Raw genomic sequence first — 27,147 nt, 5'->3', positions numbered from 1 at the left:
CTCACCACCGAGCTCACCCCAGTGTCCATCTCCAGTGACCCCGCCCTCTTCCCACAGGAGCCTCAGGTCCCACACCACCAGGTTCAGGAACAGTTATCACCCCTCAACCGGCAGGCTCCTGAACCAGCGTGGATAACTTCACTCACCCCAGCACTGAACTGATTCCACAACCTACGGACCCACTTTCAAGGACTTGAAACAACTGTGGTTCGATTTGCAAATTTTGTCTTCTTTTACATGCCGGAGTTTATCAATCTCTGTGTAGTTTCTCATCGATTCTATTGTTTTTCTTTGTTCTACCGTGAACGCCTGCGAGACAATAAATCTCAGGGTGCTGTACGTACTTTGATAATAAATTAAATTTGAAAGAGTTTGGACAGTTCAAAATTCTTTCTCTCTCTCTCTCCTCTCTCTAGCCTGGTTAACCCTTACCCTCCCGCCTGTGTTAACCCTCTCCCTCTCTCGCCTGTTAACCCTCTCCTTCCACTCCCTCTTCTCCCTCTCTCGCCTGTTAACCTTCTCCGTCCTCTCCCTCTCTCGCCTGTTAACCTTCTCCCTCCTCTCCCTCTCTCACCTGTTAACCCTCTCCTTCCTCTCCCTCCCTCGCCTGTTAACCCTCTCCCTCTTCTCCCTCTCTCGCCTGTTAACCCTCTCCCTCTTCTCCCTCTCTCGCCTGTTAACCCTCTCCCTCTTCTCCCTCTCTCGCCTGCTAACCTTCTCCCTCTCGCCTGTTAACCCTCTCCTTCCTCTCTCACCTGTTAACCCTCTCCTTCCTCTCTTGCCTGTTAACCCTCTCCCTCCTCTCTCACCTGTTAACCCTCTCCCTCCTCTCCCTCTCTCGCCTGTTAACCCTCTCCTTCCTCTCCCTCTCTCATCTGTTAACCCTTTCCCTTCCTTTGCCTAGGTTCACCCCCTCCCCGTCTCTCACACACGCAGTGGAGGTGGGGATGGAACCCGCGTACACAGGGACAGCCAGACACGAAGATTATTATACAATAGTTTTAATTGGTCGTTTTTGGTTGCGATGTGCGCTATAAGGAAAAGAGAGACAACCCAGCCCATGGAAGGCTACAGAGCCAAAGCACCGGCCAGAGATCCTGACAGTGAGTGACACCCCTCCGGCGAAGAGAGACAGACGCTTAATCGGGGGAGGTGTCCACTCTCTCAGCGGACAAAACCCAGAGCACGGAAAGGGCAGGCGGGTGCTGGAGAAGCTATTCCCCCGCCCTACCCCCCCCAATGCCACACACCCCGCCAGCTCTCTCCACCCCGAACTACACCACAAGCATTTTAATGGTCAGAAGCAGGAGTCAGGAACAGAGTGCAAAGCTGGTAGGGGGGTGGGTTGGATCAGGGGACAGTGACTTGGAAGGGACTGCCGGGGATGTGATCGTCTCCCCACTTCACCACGAGGGTGTAGTTGCCTTTCTCCTTGAGGATGTAGGACACGCTGTAGAGTTTGCCCCCCAGGTGCTTCACCAGAACCTCTTCGCAGGGCACCTTGGGGCCGTGGACACCAACAAGTAACATGTTCGAACCTGGAGAGAGAGAGCGAGAGAGAGAAATGTTCATTGTCACAGTGAGACAGAGAGAGAGCGAGAGAGAGAGAGGCAGAGACACAGACTGGGAGGGAGGAGAGAGAGTGAGTGACAGGCAGAGACACGGGGGAAGAGAGAGTCAGAGACAGAGAGACGGAATGAGTGACAGAGAGACGGAGAGGGAGTGACATAGGGAGACAGTTCATTACTTCATCATAATCACTGAGCAAAACAGACCCAGGCTGTTCAGCCCATCGAGCCCATGCCACCCACAGTGCCCACCCAGTTGGTCCCAATTTCCTGCGTTCAGCACAGATCCCTCTAAACTCGGCCCCTCCCACTACTATTGCCCCCTGCCACAACCGCTTCCCCGGCACCGAGCTCCAAGTGCTGACCACTCCCCGTGCGAAAAGTTTAGAGCAGAAGGCGCAGCAGCTGAATCAGGCAGAATCAACTGTCCCCTCTCCGCCCGAGCGACGGGCGCCGATCTCTGCTCCTCACCTGCTCTGCTGCAGTCCACGGTGAAGGAGTTCTTCTGCCCGACGAAGGCCTTGTTGAGGCCGAGGCCCTTGGCCGCCACCTTGCTGGCGTCGGAGGGCGGCTTGGGGCTGGCGCTGCGCGGGGCGGCCGCCAGGGTCCTGCTGCCAGCGTCCACCAGGACCGAGGACGTCTCGTGGAGGCTGTGGCTGGTTACGAGGTGCTGGCCTGCAGAGACAAGGGCGGAGGGGGGCGTGAAGAGGTCTCGAGGCAGCAGGGGGTTGTTGCCCCCTCCCAATATTACCCCTCAAACCAAGAAGATCTCCCCCTCCCTCCACAAGGTGGTGCCCCCAACACCCTACCCACACTAGCTGGAGCGTTGAGACTATGTGAGCGGCTGGGGGCAGGGATTCTGTCGTTGTCTGGGAATGGGTGGGTGGTGACCAGCAGGGAGTCGATGGGCTGAAGGCCCTGTTGTCAGGGCCCTGAGACGAGAGCAGAGGGCGCTGAGCAAGTCACCCTGCCTCGGGTGACCTTTACCGTGAGGTACGGGGGGGGGGGGGGGGGGGGAGGAACGGATCTCTGTGACCTTTGGGATCGCCCTGCCGTCCCGGGACGCGATTCCCCTCGGGTCCCGGGTAGGAGGGAGGGTGGGGAGTGTGGGGAGGGTCTCAGGGACCAGCCGGACTCCATTTACCATCAGACTCCGCCAGAGACAGTGCCGCGCCCGGCCGATCGGGCAACCCCCTCCCATAAAATCCAGAACTACAGGAACGCCAACAGAAGCTCCGGGCTCCCCCCACCCCCCCGGGAGTCCAGAACCGGGGACAACGGGGAACTCTGGTGAGTTGCTTTCAGAAACCTTTGCCCCCCAGGGGGTGATGGGTTTAGCTGAGCAAATCAGCAGCTCTCCATCTCGAGGTGGAATCTCCCCCTCAAAGGGGCATCAGTAGTGGGGGGTGGGGGGAGAGAGAGACCATTGTAGCAGGGTCAGAATTAGGCCATTCGGCCCATTGTGTCTGCTCCACCATTCCATCATGGCTGCTTTATCATCCGTCTTAACCTCTGGGAGGAAAGGGAGGGGGGAAGAGAGGGAGAGGGGAGAGGAAGGGGGTGATAGAGGGGGAGGAGAGGGGGTAACAAGAGAGGAGAGCGAGTGAGGGGAGATGAGAGAGGGCACGAGGGGAGAGAGGAGAGGGAGCATGCGAGGGGAGAGAGTGAGGGGGACGGAGAGAAGAGAGCATGTGAGGGGAGAGGAGGAAGGGGAAGAGTGTGTTTTGCCAGGCGATGGGTGAGTGGGAGCATAAGATAAGGTTATAGGTCAGCAGGGTTACAATGACATCTTGTTGGAATGGAGAGAAATCGAGGGGCCAAAGCAACTCCCCGCTTTCTGCCATTCTCCACCCCAGAAACCCCCCCCCCCCCACCCTTTAATGTGCTGACATTGGAGAGGGTCCATAGGAGGCTCATGTGAATGAAAGGGTTAACATATGAGGAGTGTTTAATGGCTCTGGGCCTGTACTCAGGGAGTTTAGAAGAACGAGGGGGGATCTCATTGAAGCCATTCACACATCAAAAGGCCAAGATATGGAGGGGATGTTTCCTGCAGTGGAGAGCCCAGGGCCAGAGGGCACAGCCTCCGAGTCGAGGAATATCCGTCCACAACAGAGATGAGGTGGAATTTCTTCAACCAGTAAGTGATGGATCAGTGAATTCCTTGCCCAGGCTGTGGAGGTCAGGTCACAGGGTGCATTTAAAGCAGAGTTTGATAGATTCTTGATCAGTCAGCACATCAGAGGTGACGGGGAGAAGGCAGGAGAATGGGGTTGAGAGGGATAGTAAATCAGCCATAATGAAACAGCAGGGAGAATCGATGGGCTGAATGGCCCATTTCAGCTCCTACGTTGAAGGTCCGTGACGCGAATCTGTGATCTGACCTGCCACTCCCAGTCAGGGACGCTGGAATTCCCTCCCCACCGAGTGGCCTTCCCTCGTGGGTCCGGGAACGAGAGTGGCCGTGATAGTGGGGCAGACACCCCCCCCCCCCCCACTCACCGGTGATCTTGGCCTTAAAGGGGCTGCCCACGATGTGGTAGGGGCCACCATACTTGATGGAGATGAGATAGTGGCCAGGCGCCAGTGGGGTGTAGGTCACCAGGTAGCCTTCAGCACACTCCCGGCAGTCCATCTTCACCTTGGACGGCCCGTCGATGCTGACGGAGAGGGCGCCCGGCCCGGCCTTCGAGGTGTTGACGACGAATTCGGTGGGGACGCCTGCAGAGAGGGGTGCGTTTACTCAGACAGCGTGGCACGGACCCTCCCGGCCCCACCACCCCCGATTCAACCGGACAATCCGCGGCGACCCACGCCTCGCGGACGCAGCCCGGGAATGTGCCGTCTTCCTGACAGAACGCTCCTGAACTGGACTCGGAACGCCAAGGCCCCGAGCTGTAATCGCATCGAGAACAGGATCAGGCCATCTGGCCCACCGATTGCTCTGCCATCTCATCGTGGCTGACTTGGCAGAACACAGAGCAGGCCTTTTGGCCCACAATGTGCTGCTGACCTAACCCTCTCCAAGATCAACCCGACCCTTCCCTCCTCCATTTTTCTATCATCCCCGTGCCTATCTGAGAGTCTCTTAAATCGGCCTCTACCCCTCCTCCACTGGGAGAACATTTCATGCGCCCACCACCCTCTGTGGGAAAAAAACTCACCTCTGACATCCCTCCCTCCAATCTCCTTAACCCCTCGTGTTAGGCATTTCCACCCTGGGGAGAAAGCCTCTGACTCTCCACTCGATATGTGCCTCTTATCACCTCGTACATCTCGATCAAGCCAACCCCCCTCGTCCTCCTTCATTCCAAAGTCCCTTTACCCTCGTTCAACCTCTCCTTGTGGGACCAGCTCTCCAATCCAGCCTGCATCCTGGTCGATCTCTACTGCAACACATACAATCTGCTGGTGGGGCACAGCAGCTGCCGCCACCATTTTGTGTGTGACGTTTCAACTTCCAGCTTCTGCAGATTTCCTGGCGTTTGTGTTAAACGGGAGAGTCCTCACCAGTAACGCCGCCCTCCAGTCCGGGTCCCGACGCCGACACCATTCCCGGGTCGCCGGCCTGGCCCGGCTCGCCCACGCGGATCTTGAACGGGCTTCCGGGGATATGTGAGCCGTTGAACTTCACGTCAATCAGGTAGATGCCGTTCTCCCGGGGGATGAATCGCACCGCGTACTTATCTGCAAGGGAACTGGGTTAAGCCAGGTGCCGGGGGCTCCCCACTCCACCCGGGGCCGGGAGGGGCAAGACCAGCCCGTGAGTAAAGGAGAGAGAGAGAGAGAGAGGAGTGTCAATCCCCAGCCCTGTCCTGGGAGAGATGTGATGGGACGGTGTGGAGGGAGATTCACTCTGTGCCTGACCCCGGGAGTGTGTGATGGGACGGTGTGGAGGGAGCTTCACTCTGTGTCTGACCCCGGGAGTGTGTGATGGGACGGTGTGGAGGGAGCTTCACTCTGTGTCTGACCCCGGGAGTGTGTGATGGGACGGTGTGGAGGGAGCTTCACTCTGTGTCTGACCCCGGGAGTGTGTGATGGGACGGTGTGGAGGGAGATTCACTCTGTGTCTGACCCCGGGAGTGTCTGATGGGACGGTGTGGAGGGAGTTCCACTCTGTGTCTGACCCCGGGAGTGTCTGATGGGACGGTGTGGAGGGAGTTCCACTCTGTGCCTGACCCCGGGAGTGTGTGATGGGACGGTGTGGAGGGAGATTCACTCTGTGTCTGACCCCGGGAGTGTGTGATGGGACAGTGTGGAGGGAGATTCACTCTGTGTCTGACCCCGGGAGTGTGTGGTGGGACGGTGTGGAGGGAGCTTCACTCTGTGTCTGACCCCGGGAGTGTGTGATGGGACGGTGTGGAGGGAGATTCACTGTGTCTGACCCCGGGAGTGTGTAATGGGACGGTGAGGAGGGAGTTTCATTCTGTGTCTGACCCCGGGAGTGTGTGATGGGACGGAGTGGGGGGAGCTTCACTCTGTGTCTGACCCCGGGAGTGTGTGATGGGACGGAGTGGGGGGAGCTTCACTCTGTGTCTGACCCTGGGAGTGTGTGATGGGACAGTGTGGAGGGAGCTTCCCTCTGTGTCTGACACCGGGAGTGTGTGATGGGACGGTGTGGTGGGAGATTCACTCTGTGTCTGACCCCGGGAGTGAGTGATGGGATGGTGTGGAGGGAGTTTCACTCTGTCTGACCCCGGGAGTGTGTGATGGGACGGTGTGGAGGGAGCTTCACTCTATGTCTGACCCCGGGAGTGTGTGATGGGACGGTGTGGAGGGAGATTCACTCTGTCTGACCCCGGGAGTGTGTGATGGGACGGTGTGGAGGGAGCTTCACTCTGTGTCTGACCCTGGGAGTGTGTGATGGGACGGTGTGGAGGGAGCTTCACTCTGTGTCTGACCCCGGGAGTTGTGATGGGATGATGTGGAGGGAGATTCAATCTGTGTCTGACCCCGGGAGTGTGTGATGGGACGGTGTGGAGGAAGTTTCACTCTGTGTCTGACCCCGGGAGTGTGTGATGGGACGGTGTGGAGGGAGATTCACTCTGTGTCTGACCCCGGGAGTGTGTGATGGGACGGTGTGGAGGGAGATTCACTCTGTGTCTGACCCCGGGAGTGTGTGATGGGACGGTGTGGAGAGAGATTCACTCTGTGTCTGACCCCGGGAGTGTGTGATGGGACGGTGTGGAGGGAGATTCACTGTGTGTCTGACCCCGGGAGTGTGTGATGGGACGGTGTGGAGGGAGATTCACTCTGTGTCTGACCCCGGGAGTGTCTGATGGGACGGTGTGGAGGGAGTTCCACTCTGTGTCTGACCCCGGGAGTGTCTGATGGGACGGTGTGGAGGGAGTTCCACTCTGTGTCTGACCCCGGGAGTGTCTGATGGGACGGTGTGGAGGGAGTTCCACTCTGTGCTTGACCCCGGGAGTGTGTGATGGGACGGTGTGGAGGGAGATTCACTCTGTGTCTGACCCCGGGAGTGTGTGATGGGACAGTGTGGAGGGAGATTCACTCTGTGTCTGACCCCGGGAGTGTGTGGTGGGACGGTGTGGAGGGAGCTTCACTCTGTGTCTGACCCCGGGAGTGTGTGATGGGACGGTGTGGAGGGAGATTCACTGTGTCTGACCCCGGGAGTGTGTGATGGGACGGTGAGGAGGGAGTTTCATTCTGTGTCTGACCCCGGGAGTGTGTGATGGGACGGAGTAGGGGGAGCTTCACTCTGTGTCTGACCCCGGGAGTGTGTGATGGGACGGAGTGGGGGGAGCTTCACTCTGTGTCTGACCCTGGGAGTGTGTGATGGGACAGTGTGGAGGGAGCTTCCCTCTGTGTCTGACACCGGGAGTGTGTGATGGGACGGTGTGGTGGGAGATTCACTCTGTGTCTGACCCCGGGAGTGAGTGATGGGATGGTGTGGAGGGAGTTTCACTCTGTCTGACCCCGGGAGTGTGTGATGGGACGGTGTGGAGGGAGATTCACTCTGTCTGACCCCGGGAGTGTGTGATGGGACGGTGTGGAGGGAGCTTCACTCTGTGTCTGACCCTGGGAGTGTGTGATGGGACGGTGTGGAGGGAGCTTCACTCTGTGTCTGACCCCGGGAGTTGTGATGGGATGATGTGGAGGGAGATTCAATCTGTGTCTGACCCCGGGAGTGTGTGATGGGACGGTGTGGAGGAAGTTTCACTCTGTGTCTGACCCCGGGAGTGTGTGATGGGACGGTGTGGAGGGAGATTCACTCTGTGTCTGACCCCGGGAGTGTGTGATGGGACGGTGTGGAGGGAGATTCACTCTGTGTCTGACCCCGGGAGTGTGTGATGGGACGGTGTGGAGAGAGATTCACTCTGTGTCTGACCCCGGGAGTGTGTGATGGGACGGTGTGGAGGGAGATTCACTCTGTGTCTGACCCCGGGAGTGTGTGATGGGACGGTGTGGAGAGAGATTCACTCTGTGTCTGACCCCGGGAGTGTGTGATGGGACGGTGTGGAGGGAGATTCACTCTGAACCTCACTCCCAGTAGTACCTTCATCAATCTCGGATACACAACACTCCTCCAGCGCCCCTGACGGACTGTGCACTTTGGCATCTATCATGCCCTTTGCCCCGTTCAGGCAGACAGCAAAGGATGCTGGGTGGTTAACTTTTAGGCCCGACTCCTGGAATTAGAGAAGGCATTGAGGACGTAAAACGCGGAGCGGCGCGCCAGGGAGGGGGGAGCGCAACAGTGGAGCTGGGTATTGGGAGGGGCAACTCCATTCTGCCCCCCTGTCCCTGGGAAAGGGGTTGCCCTCTGGAACAGGGTGGCACCACAGACATGGGGGAAGGCGACCGTCCCTGTCCAGACAGGAGCAGACAAACTGGTAGGCTAAATCAGAGTGCACAACGTGGGAAGGTTCCTGGGTGGGAACCGACCGGGGAGCTCGACAGGCAGGGCCTTGACGGGCTGAATGATCTCCTCCAGAAGTGGGAGGGCTTCTCCTCCCTCAACACACCCAACGGGCCACAGACAGACGATGACTGTGCACATCTTGGCCCCCCTTGCAACCCCATTCACCCTTCCGCAAATCCGGAGAGAGGCATTGGGCATGGGAAGGTTTGATGAGGGGGCGGGGCGTTGGAAGGTTTGACGAGGGGGCAGGGCGTTGGATGGTTTGACGGGGGGGGGGCAGGGCGTTGGAAGGTTTGACGAGGGGCAGGGCGTTGGAAGGTTTGACGAGGGGCAGGGCGTTGGAAGGTTTGACGAGGGGGCAGGGTGTTGGAAGGTTTGACGAGGGGTGCAGGGCGTTGGAAGGTTTGACGATGGACGCAGGGCGTTGGAAGGTTTGACGAGGGGGCAGGGCGTTGGAAGGTTTGACGAGGGGGCAGGGCGTTGGAAGGTTTGACGAGGGGTGCAGGGCGTTGGAAGGTTTGACGAGGGGTGCAGGGCGTTGGAAGGTTTGACGAGGGGGCAGGGCGTTGGAAGGTTTGACGAGGGGTGCAGGGCGTTGGAAGGTTTGACGATGGACGCAGGGCGTTGGAAGGTTTGACGAGGGGGCAGGGCGTTGGAAGGTTTGACGAGGGGGCAGGGCGTTGGAAGGTTTGACGAGGGGTGCAGGGCGTTGGAAGGTTTGACGAGGGGGCAGGGCGTTGGAAGGTTTGACGAGGGGGCAGGGCGTTGGAAGGTTTGACGATGGACGCAGGGCGTTGGAAGGTTTGACGAGGGGTGCAGGGCGTTGGAAGGTTTGACGAGGGGTGCAGGGCGTTGGAAGGTTTGACGAGGGGGCAGGGCGTTGGAAGGTTTGACGAGGGGGCAGGGCGTTGGAAGGTTTGACGAGGGGCAGGGCGTTGGAAGGTTTGACGAGGGGGCAGGGCGTTGGAAGGTTTGACGAGGGGGCGGGGCGTTGGAAGGTTTGACGAGGGGGCAGGGCGTTGGAAGGTTTGACGAGGGGGCAGGGCGTTGGAAGGTTTGAGGAGGGGTGCAGGGCGTTGGAAGGTTTGACGAGGGGGCAGGGCGTTGGAAGGTTTGACGATGGACGCAGGGCGTTGGAAGGTTTGACGATGGACGCAGGGCGTTGGAAGGTTTGACGAGGGGGCAGGGCGTTGGAAGGTTTGACGAGGGGGCAGGGCGTTGGAAGGTTTGACGAGGGGTGCAGGGCGTTGGAAGGTTTGACGAGGGGGGCAGGGCGTTGGAAGGTTTGACGAGGGGGCAGGGCGTTGGAAGGTTTGACGAGGGGGCAGGGCGTTGGAAGGTTTGACGAGGGTGCAGGGCGTTGGAAGGTATGACGAGGGGGCAGGGCGTTGGAAGGTTTGACGATGGACGCAGGGCGTTGGAAGGTTTGACGAGGGTGCAGGGCGTTGGAAGGTATGACGAGGGGGCAGGGCGTTGGAAGGTTTGACGATGGACGCAGGGCGTTGGAAGGTTTGACGAGGGGGGCAGGGCGTTGGAAGGTTTGACGAGGGGGCGGGGCGTTGGAAGGTTTGACGAGGGGGCAGGGCGTTGGAAGGTTTGAGGATGGACGCAGGGCGTTGGAAGGTTTGACGATGGACGCAGGGCGTTGGAAGGTTTGACGATGGACGCAGGGCGTTGGAAGGTTTGACGAGGGGGCAGGGTGTTGGAAGGTTTGACGAGGGGGCAGGGCGTTGGAAGGTTTGATGATGGACGCAGGGCGTTGGAAGGTATGACGAGGGGGCAGGGCGTTGGAAGGTATGACGAGGGGGCAGGGCGTTGGAAGGTTTGACGATGGACGCAGGGCGTTGGAAGGTTTGACGATGGACGCAGGGCGTTGGAAGGTTTGACGAGGGGGGCAGGGCGTTGGAAGGTTTGACGAGGGGGCGGGGCGTTGGAAGGTTTGACGAGGGGGCAGGGCGTTGGAAGGTTTGACGAGGGGGCAGGGCGTTGGAAGGTTTGAGGATGGACGCAGGGCGTTGGAAGGTTTGATGATGGACGCAGGGCGTTGGAAGGTTTGACGATGGACGCAGGGCGTTGGAAGGTTTGACGAGGGGTGCAGGGCGTTGGAAGGTTTGACGAGGGGGCAGGGCGTTGGAAGGTTTGACGAGGGGCAGGGCGTTGGAAGGTTTGACGAGGGGGCAGGGCGTTGGAAGGTTTGACGAGGGGTGCAGGGCGTTGGAAGGTTTGAGGAGGGGGCAGGGCGTTGGAAGGTTTGACGAGGGGCAGGGCGTTGGAAGGTTTGACGAGGGGGGCAGGGCGTTGGAACGTTTGACGAGGGGGCAGGGCGTTGGAAGGTTTGACGAGGGGGCAGGGCGTTGGAAGGTTTGACGAGGGGGGCAGGGCGTTGGAAGGTTTGACGAGGGGGCAGGGCGTTGGAAGGTTTGACGAGGGGCAGGGCGTTGGAAGGTTTGACGAGGGGGGCAGGGCGTTGGAACGTTTGACGAGGGGGCAGGGCGTTGGAAGGTTTGACGAGGGGCAGGGCGTTGGAAGGTTTGACGAGGGGGGCAGGGCGTTGGAAGGTTTGACGAGGGGGCAGGGTGTTGGAAGGTTTGATGATGGACGCAGGGCGTTGGAAGGTTTGACGAGGGGGCAGGGCATTGAAAGGGCACCCCACTCTGCAAACCGCGCAGTCGGTGATCCCTTGGGTGCGGAGGTCCAGGGTTTCCGAGCGTCACCCCACCCCAAGAAAACCAACCTTACCTGGGAGACAAGTTAGAGTGTTAAAGAGAGGCATCAAAAGCTGGTTTGTGATTGGAGACGGGCAGGGTGACATCCCTCCCTCCCCCTCGCACACAGCACCAGGCCCAGGGTCTACCCTGGCCCACTCGCTCTCTGGAGCTTGGGGGGCAGACAGAAGGTGACCCGGGGCACGCAGTGGTGGTCTTATCAACGGCCTGACCCGCTCCAACACAAACCGTTCCCTTTAACCTTTAACTTCTCAGGCAGATGAGAGCGAGAGGGGGAGACAGAGAGTGAATGAGAGTGAGCGAGAGCAAGGGGGAGGGAGTGAGGGGAGGGAGAGCGAGTGGGATAGGCAGAGGGGAGAGGAGAGCGAGGGGGAGGGAGAGTGAGGTGGAGGGAGAGTGAGGGGGATAGGCAGAGGGAAGGGGATGGAGAGCGAGGGGGAGGGAGAGCGAGGGGGGAGGGAGAGCGAGGGGGAGGGAGAGCGAGGGGGAGGGAGAGCGAGGGGGAGGGAGAGCGAGGGGGAGGGAGAGCGAGGGGGAGGGAGAGCGAGGGGGAGGGAGAGTGAGGGGGGAGGGAGAGCGAGGGGGATAGGCAGAGGGGAGAGGAGAGAGAGTGAGGGGGAGTGCAAGTGAGTGGGAGGGAGAATGAGGGGGAGGGAGAGTGAGGGGGATAGGCAGGGGGAAGGGGAGAGAGCGAGGGGAATGGTGCAAGTGGGAGAGTGATGGGGAGGGAGTGCGAGTGGGAGGGAGAGTGAAGGGGATAGCCAAAGGGGAAGGAGTGCGAGTGGGAGAGTGAGGGGGATAGGCGGAGGGGAGAGGAGAGAGAGGGTGTGCGAGTGGGAGAGTGAGGGGGATAGGCGGAGGGGAGAGAGGGTGAGGGAGTGCGAGTGGGAGAGTGAGGGGGAGGGAGAGCGAGAGTGAGAGGTATAGGCAGAGGGGAGAGGAGAAAGAGAGTGAGGGGGAGGGAGAGTGAGAGAGAGAGGGGGAGGGAGAGCGAGTGAGGGGGATAGGCAGAGGGGAGAGGAGAGAGAGTGAGGGGGAGGGAGAGCGAGAGAGAGAGGGGGAGGGAGAGCGAGTGCGGGGGATAGGCAGAGGGGAGAGGAGAGAGAGTGGGGAGGGAGAGCGAGTGAGGGGGATAGGCAGAGGGGAGAGGAGAGAGAGTGAGGGGGAGGGAGAGCGAGAGAGAGAGGGGGAGGGAGAGCGAGTGCGGGGGATAGGCAGAGGGGAGAGGAGAGAGAGTGGGGAGGGGAGAGCGAGTGAGGGGGATAGGCAGAGGGGAGAGGAGAGAGAGAGTGAGGGGGAGGGAGAGCGAGTGCGGGGGATAGGCAGAGGGGAGAGGAGAGAGAGTGGGGAGGGAGAGCGAGTGAGGGGGATAGGCAGAGGGGAGAGGAGAGAGAGTGGAGAGCGAGTGAGGGGGATAGGCAGAGGGGAGAGGAGAGAGAGAGTGAGGGGGAGGGAGAGCGAGAGAGAGAGGGGGAGGGAGAGCGAGTGCGGGGGATAGGCAGAGGGGAGAGGAGAGAGAGTGGGGAGGGAGAGCGAGTGAGGGGGATAGGCAGAGGGGAGAGGAGAGAGAGAGTGAGGGGGAGGGAGAGCGAGTGCGGGGGATAGGCAGAGGGGAGAGGAGAGAGAGTGGAGAGCGAGTGAGGGGGATAGGCAGAGGGGAGAGGAGAGAGAGAGGGGAGGGAGAGCGAGTGAGGGGGATAGGCAGAGGGGAGAGGAGAGAGAGAGGGGGAGGGAGAGCGAGTGCGGGGGATAGGCAGAGGGGAGAGGAGAGAGAGTGGGGAGGGAGAGCGAGTGAGGGGGATAGGCAGAGGGGAGAGGAGAGAGAGAGTGAGGGGGAGGGAGAGGGAAGAGGGGCAAGGCAGCAGCGGCTGGTCCTGTTAGGAGCCTTTAAGAGAGACTCGAGCAAACCCCACAATGGGCCTCGCTGGCCGGGCACTGCATGGCATCGCTGCCCACCACTAGCGTCAGGAGGCTTTGCCCCCAGGCCGAGGCCTAGGCGTCCCTCCCCATCCCTCCGCCCCACACCTCCTGCTGCCACTGGTGGGCCAGCGACGGGCCCAGCGCCCCCACCCCGGGGCCCAGAGGATTTTCCCGGGCGTCTCACCTGAAGACTCGTAACAGTGAGCTGGCGGGCGTCGTCGGACGGGGAGGCCACGGGCACGATGAAGGGGCTGTCTGGGATGTGGTCGTCGTTGAACTTGATCGACACCTCGTAGTCACCTACAGATGGAGAGAGGGGGGAGAGAGGGGGAGAGGGGTGGAGAGAGGGGAAATGGGGGAGTGGGAGGGGAAGTGGGGGAGAGGGAAGTGGGGGAGTGGGACAGGAAGTGGGGGAGAGGGAAGTGGGGGAGGGGGAGAGGAAATGGGGGAGTGGGAGGGGAAGTGGGGGAGAGGGAAGTGGGGGAGTGGGACAGGAAGTGGGGGAGAGGGAAGTGGGGGAGGGGGAGAGGAAATGGGGGAGTGGGAGGGGAAGTGGGGGAGAGGGAAGTGGGGGAGTGGGACAGGAAGTGGGGGAGAGGTAGTGGGGGAGAGGGAAGTGGGGGAGGGGGAGAGGAAGTGGGGGAGTAGGAGGGGAAGTGGGGGAGAGGGAAATGGGGGTGGGAGGGAGGAGGAGAGGGAAATGGGGGAGGGGGAGAGGGAGGTATCCAAAAGTGTAAATACCCAGTCCTTTGCCACATTCGCCCACGGACCGCTTTGTGCGCTCAGACCGTAACCCCCCCCCCCCATCGCCAGTCCCTGACCCACCCCCAATGCTCGCCCCTCCCTCCCCACTCACCGGGCTCCTGTACGACGTAGGACACTCCACATGAACCGTCTTTCCGATCCTCGAAGGCGATCTCGGCCTTGCTGGGGCCCTCGACAGCAATGGACAGGCCGCCGGCTCCCGCCTCCCGCGTCCAGATGTTGAACTCGGCTGGGCCAGGGGCAGACAGACGTGAGGCGCAGACCCCCCGACAGCCATCTCCCCCCCCCCCCCCCCCGGGTTCGGGGCAGACAGAAGGAGAGGGCCGGGAGGGAGAGGGGAGGAGACGGCATGGTCCGGGGACGGGGGCAGTGACGAGGTGAAGACGACTATTCGGACAGACGGGGAATGGGGGTCAGAGACAAGACAGGAGATGGCGAGAGGAGGGAGAGGGGGAGACAGAAACGGGAGAATGGACGAAAGCAAGACAGGAGGTGACATAGAGGAGACGAGACAGTCAGTCATCTGATGGGACATCCAGACGAAGAGAGAGAGGGAGAGCGAAGGGGCGTCTGGAGAGGGGGAAGGGAAGATGTTGGGACATCCGGGAGAGGGATAAAGGGAAGACAGCAGGATGTCCAGAGGGAAAGGATGCCTGGAGGTTCAGAGGGAGGGAAGGGGACCGGACGACAGGGAGACCTCACCTGGAATGCCGGCCTCGGCCCTCTCCAGCCCGGGGCCCCCGGCTCGCACCTTGTGTGGGCCGCCCTCGCCCAGCGGCCCCACGGTGAACTGGAACGGGCTGCCGGGGACGTGCTGGCCCCGGTACTTCACGCTGACCGTGTGGACGCCCATCTCCGTCGGCACGAAGCGGATGCAGTACGTGCTCTCCTCGCCCTCCATGATCTCCGCTTCGTGGATCTTTCCGGAAGGACTCGTCACCTGGGCGGTCATGTCCCCCACATTTATCTCTGCCGGAAAGGGGGCAGCGGGAAGCACATGTTGTCAGCTGGTCTCCCCCACTCCAATGCACACATCGCACTAGGAACACCCCAGTGCTAATTCAGGAACAAACGTTTCCTCTCAGCCCCAACCACCGGGGAGGGTCGGGTACTTTTCAGGATGGAGACAGAGAGAGAGAGAGAGACAGACAGAGACAGAGAGAGAGAGAGAGAGAGAGAGACAGAGAGAGAGAGAGAGAGAGAGAGAGAGACAGACACAAACAGAGACAGAGAGAGAGACAGAGAGACAGAGAGAGAGACAGAGAGACAGAGAGAGAGACAGAGAGAGAGAGAGACAGACACAAAGACAGACAGAGACAGACACAGAGAGAGACAGACACAAAGAGAGACAGAGAGAGAGAGAGACAGACACAAAGACAGACAGAGACAGAGAGAGAGACAGAGAGAGAGACAGAGAGAGAGACAGAGAGAGAGACAGAGAGAGACAGAGAGAGAGAGAGACAGACACAAAGACAGACAGAGACAGACACAGAGAGAGACAGACACAAAGACAGACAGAGAGAGACAGAGACAGAGAGACAGACACAAAGACAGAGACAGAGAGACAGAGAGACAGAGACAGAGACAGAGAGAGAGAGCACAGAGACAGAGACAGACAGACAGAGACAGAGAGACAGACAGTGAGAGAGAAGAGAAGAGAGAGGGGGAGGGATTGAGAGAGAGGGAGAGAGAGAAAGAGAGAGAAGGATGTGAGAGAGTGTGGGCAAGAGGGTGAGGCAGAGAGAGAGGGAGATGTGAGAGAAAGAGAGAGGGCATGAGGGAGCGAGGGGAAGAGATAGGGTGTGTGTCTGTGTACGTGTCAGAGAGAGATAATGAATGAGCAGAATTTTGAGAGAGAGCGGAAAGGGATTTCCAGACAGATGCAGGAGGGGTAGGGAGGAAAAGGAACACAGGGACTGTGAGTGAAGGGAGAAGAGAAAGACACCAGCCTACATACCCCCCCCCCCCCCCACACAACTCACCCCATCAGAACTCCACCCACTCCCGTGTGCCACTCACCGGGAATCTTCAAGTTGAGGTCGCACTGGCTGCCGACGTTGGCGACCGACGCAGCCTTTCGTCTCCGCGTGATACTCTCCTTCACTCGGCCCTCGCCTGTCACCTTCACCGTGAACGGGCTGCCTGTAGGCGGTGGGGGTGAGACAAGGCACACGGTGGGTGTTGGGACACAGCGATTCTGCACAGGCTCTCTCAGGGAGCTCGGGGGCACGTGAGAAAATAGGCCAAAGTCAGTGCGGTTTCCTCAGGGGAAAACCTTCGAGGAAATAACAGGTGGGATGGACAAAGACCTGTTGAAGTTGTTTACTTTCCCAAGGTTTTTGACATGGTGCCACACGTGAGGCTGTTTACAAGATCAGAGCCCGTGCGTGGTATTACAGGAAAGAGACTAGCATGGATTGAAGACTGGCTGATCGGCAGGAGGCAAAGAGTGGGAATAACGGGATCTTTTCTGGCTGGCTGCCGGTGACTGGTGGTGTTCTGCAGGGGTCTGTGTTGGGACCGATTCTGTTACGTTATACGTCAATGACTTGGATGACGGAATCGATGGTTTTGTTGCAAAGTTTGCGGACGATACAGAGATCGGTGGACGGGCAGGTTGTGGCGAGGAAGCAGGAATTCTGCAGAATGACTTTGGCCGACTAGGAAAACCGGCAAAAAAAAAGTGGGAGACGGAATAGAATGTCGGGAATCGTACGGCCGTGCACTTTGGCAGAAGGAATGAAAGCACGGACTATTTTCTAAATGGGGAGCAAATTCAGAAATCGGAGGTCCACAGGGACTTGGGAGTCTTGGCACAGGATTCCCAAAAGGTTAACTTGAACGTTGAGTCTGTGGTGAGGAAGGCAAATGCAATGCTTGCACTCAGTTCGAGAGGACCAGAGTATAAAAAGAAGGACGTAATGCTGAGGCCTCACTTGGAATATTGTGAATTGTTTTGCGACCCTTACTTAAGAAAGGGTGTGCTGATGTCGGAGAGGGTCCCAGAGGAGAATCGGAAGATTTATTCCAGGAGAGAAAGGGTGACCATATGAGGAGTGTTCGAAGGCTCTGGGCCTGTACTCACTGGAGTTTAGAAGACTGAGAAGGATTGAATGTTGAAAGCCCGAAGTAAAGTGGATGTGGAGAGGAGATTTCCTATAGGCACAGCCTCAGGATAGAGGGGCGGCCATTTAGACCAGCAATTAGAAGGTATTTGTTCAGCCAGAGGGTGGTGAATCTGTGGAATTCATTGCCACAGGTGGCAGAGGTGGGTGTATTTAAGGCAGAGGTTGATAGGTTATTGATTAGTCAGGGTGTGAAAGGTGACAGGGAGGAGGCAGGAGATTGGGGTTGAGAAGGAAATGGATCAGCCATGATGGAAGGACAGAGACGATGGGCTGAATGGCCTAATTCTGCTCCTGTGCTCTTATGGACTAGTATCCTGGGTGGCTGGGGCAGGAGAGGCTACAGCAAGGGACCCATGGGGCTATCCCCTGGTCAGTGACCTTCCCTCTGTCAGAATGAGTCGGGCTGAAAACCAGCCGCTCGTGGAGCCGTTTGTGTGGCACAGAGGGGAGGGGGGGGGGGGTCCTCCACCAGACCAAGTGGCAGAAGACACAATAGCAATTTTTCGAAGTCTGCATGGATTTGACATGTCATCTAAAACGTTGACGCACCGTGCAGAGTATCCTATCTGCTGGGCTCACGGCCCGGTAGGGTCACACCAATGCCGGGAATGGAAAGGTCTACAGAAGGTGTTGGACACAGCCCAGTCCATCGCGGGAAAAGCCCTCCCCACCCCTGAGCACATCCACTGGGAGGACTCCACCACCCAGGCCGTAATCTCTTCTTGCTACCACCATTAGGAGCCCCAGGTCCCACACCACCATGTCCAGGAGCAGTTATCAATCACCAGACTCCTGAACCAATGTGGAGAACTTCACTCACCCCAACACTGAACAGAGTCTACAGTAACCTAGATGTGCTTTAATAAGAAGTTTACTGTGAGCTTTTGAAGAGGTGCTGTAGTTGATCGAAATCTTGAGGAACACACAACACACACCCATAAAATGCCAGAGGAACTCGGCAGGTCAGGCAGCATCTATGGAGGAGAAGGAACAGATGATGTTTCATTCAGACCCTTCCTCAGTGGATGTTTTGGGCCAGTCCTGATGAAGGGTCTCGGTCTGAAACGTTCACTCCTTGATGCCTTCAGCAACGTTGCCTGACCCCTGCCGGGTTCCTCCAGGGCCTTGTGACATTCGGAGGCCTGCTCCCTCACCACTGGGACCAACACTCAACCAGACCAGACACAGATGTGCAGAGATGGTGGGGGAATGAAGATCCCTGTGGTGAGTGACTCACTGTCTGATTCCTCAAGACCTTCCCCCCACCCCCACCACATCCCTGTCCTCAAGGCATGAGTCAGGTCTGACACAACTTTTTTACTTCCTGGGTGAGGTTAGTCCACACACTCCACATCCGCCACATTACCCCTCTCACAGATACAAGTCAGGAGTGTGACGGGACACTGCCCACTTGCCTGGGTGGAGTGAGTCCACACACTCCACATCCGCCACATTACCCCTCTCACAGATACAAGTCAGGAGTGTGACGGGACACTGCCCACTTGCCTGGGTGGAGTTAGTCCACACACTCCACATCCGCCACGTTACCCCTCTCACAGATACAAGTCAGGAGTGTGACGGGACACTGCCACCTGCCTGGGTGGAGTTAGTCCACACACTCCACATCCGCCACGTTACCCCTCTCACAGATACAAGTCAGGAGTGTGACGGGACACTGCCCCACTTGCCTGGGTGGAGTGAGTCCACACACTCCACATCCGCCACATTACCCTCTCACAGATACAAGTCAGGAGTGTGACGGGACACTGCCCACTTGCCTGGGTGGAGTTAGTCCACACACTCCACATCCGCCGTGTTACCTCTCACAGATACAAGTCAGGAGTGTGACGGGACACTCCCCACCTGCCTGGGTGGAGTTAGTCCACACACTCCACATCTGCCACGTTACCCCTCTCACAGATACAAGTCAGGAGTGTGACGGGACACTGCCCACTTGCCTGGGTGGAGTTAGTCCACAGACTCCACATCTGCCACGTTACCCCTCTCACAAATACAAGTCAGGAGTGTGACGGGACGCTACCCACTTGCCTGGGTGGAGTTAGTCCACACACTCCACATCCGCCGTGTTACCCCTCTCACAGATACAAGTCAGAAGTGTGACGGGACACTGCCCACCTGCCTGGGTGGAGTTAGTCCACAGACTCCACATCCGCCACGTTACCCCTCTCACAAATACAAGTCAGGAGTGTGACGGGACGCTGCCCACTTGCCGGGTGGAGTTAGTCCACACACTCCACATCCGCCGTGTTACCCCTCTCACAGATACAAGTCAGAAGTGTGACGGGACACTGCCCACCTGCCTGGGTGGAGTTAGTCCACAGACTCCACATCCGCCACGTTACCCCTCTCACAAATACAAGTCAGGAGTGTGACGGGACACTGCCCACCTGCCCGGGTGGAGTTAGCCTGTGAACTCCACATCCGCCACGTTACCCTCTCACAGATACAAGTCAGGAGTGTGACGGAACACTCCCCACCTGCCTGGGTGGAGTTAGTCCACACACTCCACATCCGCCACGTTACCCCTCTCACAGATACAAGTCAGGAGTGTGACGGGACACTCCCCACCTGCCTGGGTGGAGTTAGTCCCAAGACTCCACATCTGCCACGTTACCCCTCTCACAGATACAAGTCAGGAGTGTGACGGGACACTCCCCACCTGCCTGGGTGGAGTTAGTCCCAAGACTCCACATCTGCCACATTACCCCTCTCACAGATACAAGTCAGGAGTGTGATGGAACACTGCCCACCTGCCTGGGTGGAGTTAGTCCACACATTCCACATCTGCCACGTTACCCCTCTCACAGATACAAGTCAGGAGTGTGACGGAACACTCCCCACCTGCCTGGGTGAGGTTAGTCCACAGACTCCACATCTGCCACGTTACCCCTCTCACAGATACAAGTCAGGAGTGTGACGGGACACTCCCCACTTGCCCGGGTGGAGTTAGTCCACACACTCCACATCTGCCACGTTACCCCTCTCACAGATACAAGTCAGGAGTGTGACGGAACACTCCCCACCTGCCTGGGTGGAGTTAGTCCACACACTCCACATCCGCCACGTTACCCTCTCACAGATACAAGTCAGGAGTGTGACGGGACACTCCCCACCTGCCTGGGTGGAGTTAGTCCACACACTCCACATCCGCCACGTTACCCCTCTCACAGATACAAGTCAGGAGTGTGACGGGACACTCCCCACCTGCCTGGGTGGAGTTAGTCCACAGACTCCACATCCGCCACGTTACCCCTCTCACAGATACAAGTCAGGAGTGTGACGGGACACTGCCCACTTGCCCGGGTGAGGGCAGCTCCAACAGATCTCGACGAAGCAGCCTTCCCCCTCCCACAAAGGTCCCTCCCCCATACGATTGGCAGTGGAAGCAGCGTGCAGAACGCAGAGCGGCCCCCGAGCCTGCTTCTCTCCGGTGGAGGGCAGTCTGGGTACCTGGCACATGCTGGTCGGCAAACTTGATGTTGATGATGTAGTTGCCGGGCTCGGTAGGGCAGTAGGTGACTTTGCAGCTGCCGTTATCCAGCTCCTCCGTGCTGATATCCACTTTACTGGGGCCCTCGATGGAGAGGCCAGGCCACCATAACCTGCCAACCAAAAGCCCGGGTCAGACACAGGAGAATGGGGATGACCGGACCAGAGGAACGGAATGATGCTAATGGTCCTAACGCAAGGACCGGACTGGAGGAGCGGGGAACGAGGGTGGACCAGACCGGAGGAGTGGGGAATGGGGATGGACCGGACCGGAGGAGTGGGGAATGGGGGTGGACCGGACCTGAGGAGTGAGGAATGGGGGTGGACTGGACCTGAGGAGTGAGGAATGGGGGTGGACCGGACCAGAGGAGTGGGGAATGGCGGTGGTCCGGACCAGAAGAGTGGGGAATGGGGGTGGACCGGACCGGAGGAGTGAGGAATGGGGGTGGACCGGACCAGAGGAGCGGGGAATGGGGTAGACTGGACCAGGGGAACGGGAATGATGCTAATGGTCCTAACGCAAGGACCGGACCGGAGGAGCGGGGAACGAGGGTGGACCGGACCGGAGGAGTGGGGAATGGGGGTGGACCGGACCAGAGGAATGTGGAATGGGGTTGGTCCGGACCAGAGGAATGGGGAGTGAGGTCGGACCGGACCGGAGGAGTGGGGAATGGGGGTGGACTGGACCGGAGGAATGGGGAATGGGGGTGGACCGGACCGGAGGAGTGGGGAATGGGGGTGGACCGGACCGGAGGAGTGGGGAATGGGGGTGGTCCGGACCAGAAGAGTGGGGAATGGGGTGGACCGGACCGGAGGAGTGGGGAATGGGGGTGGACCGGACCGGAGGAGTGGGGAATGGGGGTGGACCGGACCGGAGGAGTGGGGAATGGGGGTGGTCCGGACCAGAAGAGTGGGGAATGGGGGTGGACCGGACCGGAGGAACGGGGAATGGGGGTGGACCGGACCGGAGGAGTGGGGAATGGGGGTGGACCGGACTAGAGGAACGGGGAATGGGGGTGGACCGGACCAGAGGAACGGGGAATGGGGGTGGACCGGACCGGAGGAGTGGGGAATGGGGGTGGACCGGACCAGAGGAGTGGGGAATGGGGGTGGACTGGACCGGAGGAGCGGGGAATGGGGGTGGACCGGACCGGAGGAGTGGGGAATGGGGGTGGACCGGACCGGAGGAATGGGGAATGGGGGTGGACCGGACCAGAGGAATGGGGAATGGGGGTGGACCGGACCAGAGGAATGGGGAATGGGGGTGGACCGGAGGAGTGAGGAATGGGGGTGGACTGGACCGGAGGAGTGGGGAATGGGGGTGGACCGGAGGAGTGAGGAATGGGGGTGGACCGGAGGAGTGAGGAATGGGGGTGGACTGGACCGGAGGAGCGGGGAATGGGGGTGAACCGGACCAGAGGAGCGGGGAATGGGGGTGGACCGGACCGGAGGAGTGGGGAATGGGGGTGGACCGGACCTGAGGCATGGGGGGTGGGGGGACTGTAGCAGACTGGACTGAAGGCACAAGGAATGAATCGAACCAGATCGGAGGCACGGAGGGAGCAGAGGACCTCGGAGGCTGGATTGCTGAAAGGAAGGGGGGATGCATTGGTCACCTCTTGCATGTGTCCCAGACCCTCTCCAGCTCCGTTCTTTGCACCCACCCGTCTAGCTGCCCCCCACCCTCTTTCCTGCCCCCACTTCCACCAGCTCACCCTCCTCTCCCTGCTTCTACCCCTCCCGTACCCTACCACCCCCCTCTCTCTCCTCCCTCCCTCACCCTCCCTCTCCCCCCTCCATCCATCCCTCGCTGTCCTCCCTCTTTCTTTTCTCTCCACCCCCCCACTACCATCCTCCACACCGTCTTATCTTTCTGCTGCCTCCCTCCTCCCCACTCCCTGTCCTTCGGCGCGGGTTGTGTGCCTGTGGGGTCTGGGTTGCGAGGACGTGACCGACTCACCGCCTCCCTGGTGTCGATGGTGAAGTCAGCCGGCTCGAAGGTGTGAGCCTCCGTCAGCCCCGGGCCGGTGACGCGAACCCGCCCGGCGTCGCCCACCTCGGACTGGTTGATCATGACGGTGATGGGGCTGTTGGCGATGTGGCGGTCGTTCTTCTTGATGTTCACCACGTGCTCGCCCACCTCCTTGGGGGTGAAGGAGATGCCTGGCCGGGGGGGGGGGGGGGGTGGAGAGAGAGAGATTTTCACCCGCGTGGAGATTAGTCCCCTCCCACCCAAGTTGGGTGCCTCAGAGAGACGACAGCTCCAGTTTTGTTCCCACACCCCACCGGAAGGGAGGAGAGGGTGACAGACAAAGTGAGAGAGGACGAGAGGAAGAGGGAGGGAGAGTGAGAGAGATAGAGAGAGAGTGGGACAGAGAGAGAGAAATAGGGAGAGGGTTTCGCTCAGTGCGAGGTGTGGCATTTTGGGGAGGAAAACTCTGGTTAAAGATTTCCCCGTAAACACTCGACCCGCTGGAAGTGCACAGGAACAGAGGGAGCTGGCAGTGCAGGTCCACAGCTCCCTGAAGGTGGTGTCTGGGTGCTGAAGGAGGCAGGTCATGGGGCAGTTGTCCAGGATCTTGGCGAGGCCACGCCTGGAGGATCATATTAACTTTTGATCCCCTTCTAGCAGAAAGGAACTGGAGAGGTGCCAGCAAGATCGGAGGGACTTGGACGTCATTCCTTGGAGCGCGAGAGACTGTGGCGCGATCGTACAGAGGCGTAGAAACTCAGGAGGGGCACAAATGGGGTGAATGCACACAGCCGTGCGCCCCAGGGTCGGGGAATCAAGAACCACGGGGCACAGGTTTAAGGTGAGGGGAGGGATTTAATAGTAAATTGAGGGGCAATTAAAAAAAAACAACACACACACGAGCACGTGTGGGCGTCGCAGTAGCACAGCAGTTAGCTCGGGGCATCGGAGTTCAATTCCGGCGTCCTCTGCGAGGAGTTTGTCCGTCCTCCCCGTGACCGCGTGCGTTTCCTCCCACAGTCCAAAGACGCACCAGTTGATAGGTCAATCAGTCACTGTAAATTGTCCTGTTGGGGTTAAATCGGGGGTGGGGGGGGTTGGCTCGAAGGGCCAGAGGGGCCTTTGCTAAATAAAAACTCACATGCAATGTGTATTTCATATCCGGAAGGAGCAGCCAGAGGAGGTGGCTGAGGCAGGTGAGTTAACACTCTGACAGGACCGCGGATTGGCAAGATTTAGCACGGCCTCCCAATCCTTTTAATGCCGTGGACCGTTATCATTAACCAAGTGGTCCGCGGACCCCAGGCCAAGAGGTCAAATGGGGACTAGTCTGAATGGCCACCTGGTTGGCAAAGACCGGATGGGCTGAAGGGCCTCACCCCTGCTGTATGACTGCATGGCATCCCCACTGTGAGGAGTTGAAGCCCACCTCCCTCCCCCAAGCCCAGGATTGGGGATGTCGACCCCAGCAAGCTCTCCGCTGCTAATCCCCCACCTGCATCTGACACGCCATCTTGGGCCCATCATCCTTGGGGGGGTGCGGTGGGGAGTGGGGCTAAAAAAAATTGGTTTCAAAGCCCACTCCGCGGATCAAAGTCCCACCATCGGCCAACTGGTCCGGGGAAGTAATGGCCACCCACCGACCATCTGAACCCGCAAGTGTCGGACACCCTCCCCCCCCCCCCGCCCCCGAGCGTCACTCCCAGGACAGGACGGGCTCTTACCGATGTTGCCGTCGCGAAGCCGCTTCAGGAGGCAGGACTCCTCCCGGCCAGAGGGGGCGACGACGGTGGCCACCAGCTGGCCCAGGTCCGTCTCACCGATCTGCAGGGGGATGTCCGTCAACGACCCCACCTTCAGCTGGGACATCCGCATGGAGTCGTCCCCTGGCAGGTCGTTGAGAGAGGAGGTCAGAACATGGAAGAGTAGGGTACAGCACAGGCCCTTCGGCCCACAAAGCTGTGCCAACCTTTTACCCTAGCCTACGATCAATCTAACCCTCCCTCCCAGACAGCCCTCCATTTTTCTATCATCCATGTGCCTACCTAAGTTTCTTAGATTATAAATTAGAACAAGAATGAAATAAAAATATATTTTTGTATTTTACAGTACTGCCACCGCAGAACAACAGGTTTTACAACATACCCTCGGTGGCCCCTTTATTAGGTACACCTGTACACCTCGGCAACCCAAATATCTAATCAGCCAATCATGTGGCAGGAATTCAATGCATAAAAGCATGCAGAGATGGTCAAGAGGTTCAGTTGTTGTTCAGACCAAGCATCAGAATGGGCGAAGAAATGCGACCTAAGTGACTTTAACTGTGGAATGGTTGTCGGTGCCAGATGGGGTGGTTTGAGTATTTCAGAAACTGCTGATCTCCGGGGATTTTCACACACAACCGTCTCTAGAGTTTACAGAGGATGGTGTGGCACACACACAAAAAAAAATCAAGCGTAGCAGTTCTGTGGGTGAAAATGCCTTCGTAACGAGAGAGGCCAGAGGAGAACAGCCAGACAGGTCGAGCCAACAGTAACTCAAACACATTACAACGGTGGTGCGCAGAAGAGCATCTCTGAACGCACAACACGTTCAGCCTTGCGGTGGATCAGCTGCAGCGGCAGATCTCCACAATTTTGAGCTATAGTAGAGGCAGGCATCCTACCTGTGATCTTGGACACGAAGGGACTTCCGGGAATGTGCTTGTCATTATATTTGACCAGAATGTTGTAATCTCCTGGCAGCACCGGCAGGTAGGAGACCGTGCACGTCCCGTCCTTGTTGTCCAGGCAGCTGATGTCAGCTTTCGATGGGCCCTCGATGGCCAGGGACAGGCCGCCTGGGAGGGGGGAGGCAGACGAACAGCGGCTTAGCGACGAGCAGGACGCGCGCAGGCAGGCGGGCCGGCGTTCGGCGAGCGGGGAGGGGGTCAGATCGCTGCGCTTGGTCAGGTCGAGTGTGTGGGGAAGATTCGCTAATGCGCAACTCCAGAGCCCTGGGTTCAATTCCGGCCCGTGGCAGCGCCAGTCGGCGCCCGCATGCGTGGCGTTCTGTCTGTGCGCGTGTCCATCTGTCTGTGCCTGCCCGTCTGTCTGCGTGCCCGGCTACGTCTGAGTCTCTCCGTGTCAGTCCGCTTGTCATGTGCAGAGATTGTCTGTTCTCCCCATGAGCCGAAGATTTGCCCCCAGGTTCTCTGGACCCCTCCTAAATTGTATGTTCGGGTGGGGAGTGACTGTCAGCAAGGGACAAGAGGTTCAAGGGGGAGAGGCCTGGTGCGTGAGCTGTAGGGGAAGAACAGCACCAACGGGCCAAATGGCCACCCTCAATACAACCATAACAAACTTTAACCCCCAAAGTCCCTGGCGGGCCCCAAATCGTCCGAAATGCCGTTCCTCCGCGACTCATACCAGCACACCGGTGGCCGAGACCCACCGGTACGTCGGGACGAGGGGCGGGGTGGGGCACTCACCCTCTCCGGCGTCCTTGGTATCGACGGTGAAGACGGCGGGCTTGTTGACCACGCCGTGGATCAGACCGGGTCCGTAGGCATTGACGTGGCCACTGTTGACAAAGTCCACGTAGAACTGGAGGGGGCTCCCTGATCCGTGGGCGGGAGGGGGAGAGAAGGCAGAGCAAACGATTAAACGTCCGTAATTTCAACCGCCCAGGAGATGGGCAGTAAAATCAACAGGGTACCCCTGTCCCTTGAACACTCCATCCTGAAGCACCACCTTTCTGTGTCAAGTCCCCTACCGGCCTGGTCCAAGTGAACCCCTCCTTTGTCCCATCCCCATCCCAAACCCCTACCACCCTGGTCCAAACCTTTCCTCTCCAACTCAACCACAGATCTCTCCTACACCTCGACAGCCCCATTCTAAACATAGCCCACTTCTGTGGGTGGGAGAGGAGCTGGAACTTCTCTGGCCCGGGACCCCCTCCTCCTCACCTGGGATGTGATTCCCATCGTACTTGATGCTCATCTCATGCAGGCCGAGCTCGGTGGGGGCGAACTTGACCGTCACCGTCCCGTCCTTGTTGTCCGCGATGTAGGGCTTGGCCTTCTTCCCGGAGGGCATCAGGACCTCGCCTGGCAGGGTGCAGAGGGGTTTTTGGAAACCAATTAGCCCTCAGGACACTAAACCCAGTCCCAGCCTGACCCTTCCAACAGCGCGGGCCCACGGCGCTCCAGGGAGCCCCCTCCCATCCCCAAGCTTTCGTGCCCCCTCCACAGAATCCTGGTTGTCGGCATCTCTGATGACCCATCCTGGGGCAATCGAGAACAAGGCCTCATTTAGAGATCATGGCTGATCATTCACTATCAATACAAGAACAAGGCAGCCCAACCTCATTCAGAGTTTGACGGGATTTGGAGGCAAAGTTTTGGCGGAATGCCTCGCTTGTGATCAGATTGGCGAAGATTGCGCCGGGGGCAAGCTGAAAGAGTCACCAACGCGACTCGCTGACTCCAACCGTTGCTGTTTGGACTGTGGGAAAGAATCCACGTGGTCACGGGGAGACGGTACCTCGTCAGAGACAGCGGCAGGCATTGAACACCGCTCGCTGGCATTGCGATAACTGCTAACATTCGGTAGATTTCAACGAGAAGCCCCCCCCCCCCCCCCCACAGTCTAAACTCCTGTGAGTCCAGGCCAGAGACAGGCTTTGCTGGCCACCC

The 27,147-nt window shown here is 59.0% G+C and overlaps 1 protein-coding gene across 1 annotated transcript in view; it reads right to left on the bottom strand.

Moving 5' to 3' along the window:
- Positions 1-985: 985 nt before the first annotated feature.
- Positions 986-27,147, bottom strand: part of LOC132385498 (filamin-A-like) — a 122,615-nt gene continuing 96,453 nt past the window's right edge. Inside the window, exons 31-46 of the mRNA XM_059957611.1 lie at positions 26,419-26,598; positions 25,942-26,070; positions 25,138-25,311; positions 24,197-24,358; positions 22,457-22,663; positions 22,339-22,345; positions 20,462-20,613; positions 15,882-16,004; positions 14,565-14,831; positions 13,954-14,091; positions 13,282-13,397; positions 8,086-8,218; positions 5,079-5,255; positions 4,071-4,289; positions 2,040-2,243; positions 986-1,538 (exon numbers count right to left, since the gene is read on the bottom strand). Of these exons, the coding sequence (XP_059813594.1) occupies positions 1,351-1,538; positions 2,040-2,243; positions 4,071-4,289; positions 5,079-5,255; positions 8,086-8,218; positions 13,282-13,397; positions 13,954-14,091; positions 14,565-14,831; positions 15,882-16,004; positions 20,462-20,613; positions 22,339-22,345; positions 22,457-22,663; positions 24,197-24,358; positions 25,138-25,311; positions 25,942-26,070; positions 26,419-26,598 (2,576 nt within the window). The 3' untranslated portion in view covers positions 986-1,350. The remainder of the gene's footprint in view (positions 1,539-2,039; positions 2,244-4,070; positions 4,290-5,078; positions 5,256-8,085; positions 8,219-13,281; positions 13,398-13,953; positions 14,092-14,564; positions 14,832-15,881; positions 16,005-20,461; positions 20,614-22,338; positions 22,346-22,456; positions 22,664-24,196; positions 24,359-25,137; positions 25,312-25,941; positions 26,071-26,418; positions 26,599-27,147) is intronic.

Source organism: Hypanus sabinus (assembly GCF_030144855.1).
Source record: "Hypanus sabinus isolate sHypSab1 chromosome 24 unlocalized genomic scaffold, sHypSab1.hap1 SUPER_24_unloc_28, whole genome shotgun sequence".
NCBI lineage: Eukaryota > Metazoa > Chordata > Chondrichthyes > Myliobatiformes > Dasyatidae > Hypanus > Hypanus sabinus.
This window is presented reverse-complemented; position numbering and strand designations above follow the sequence as displayed.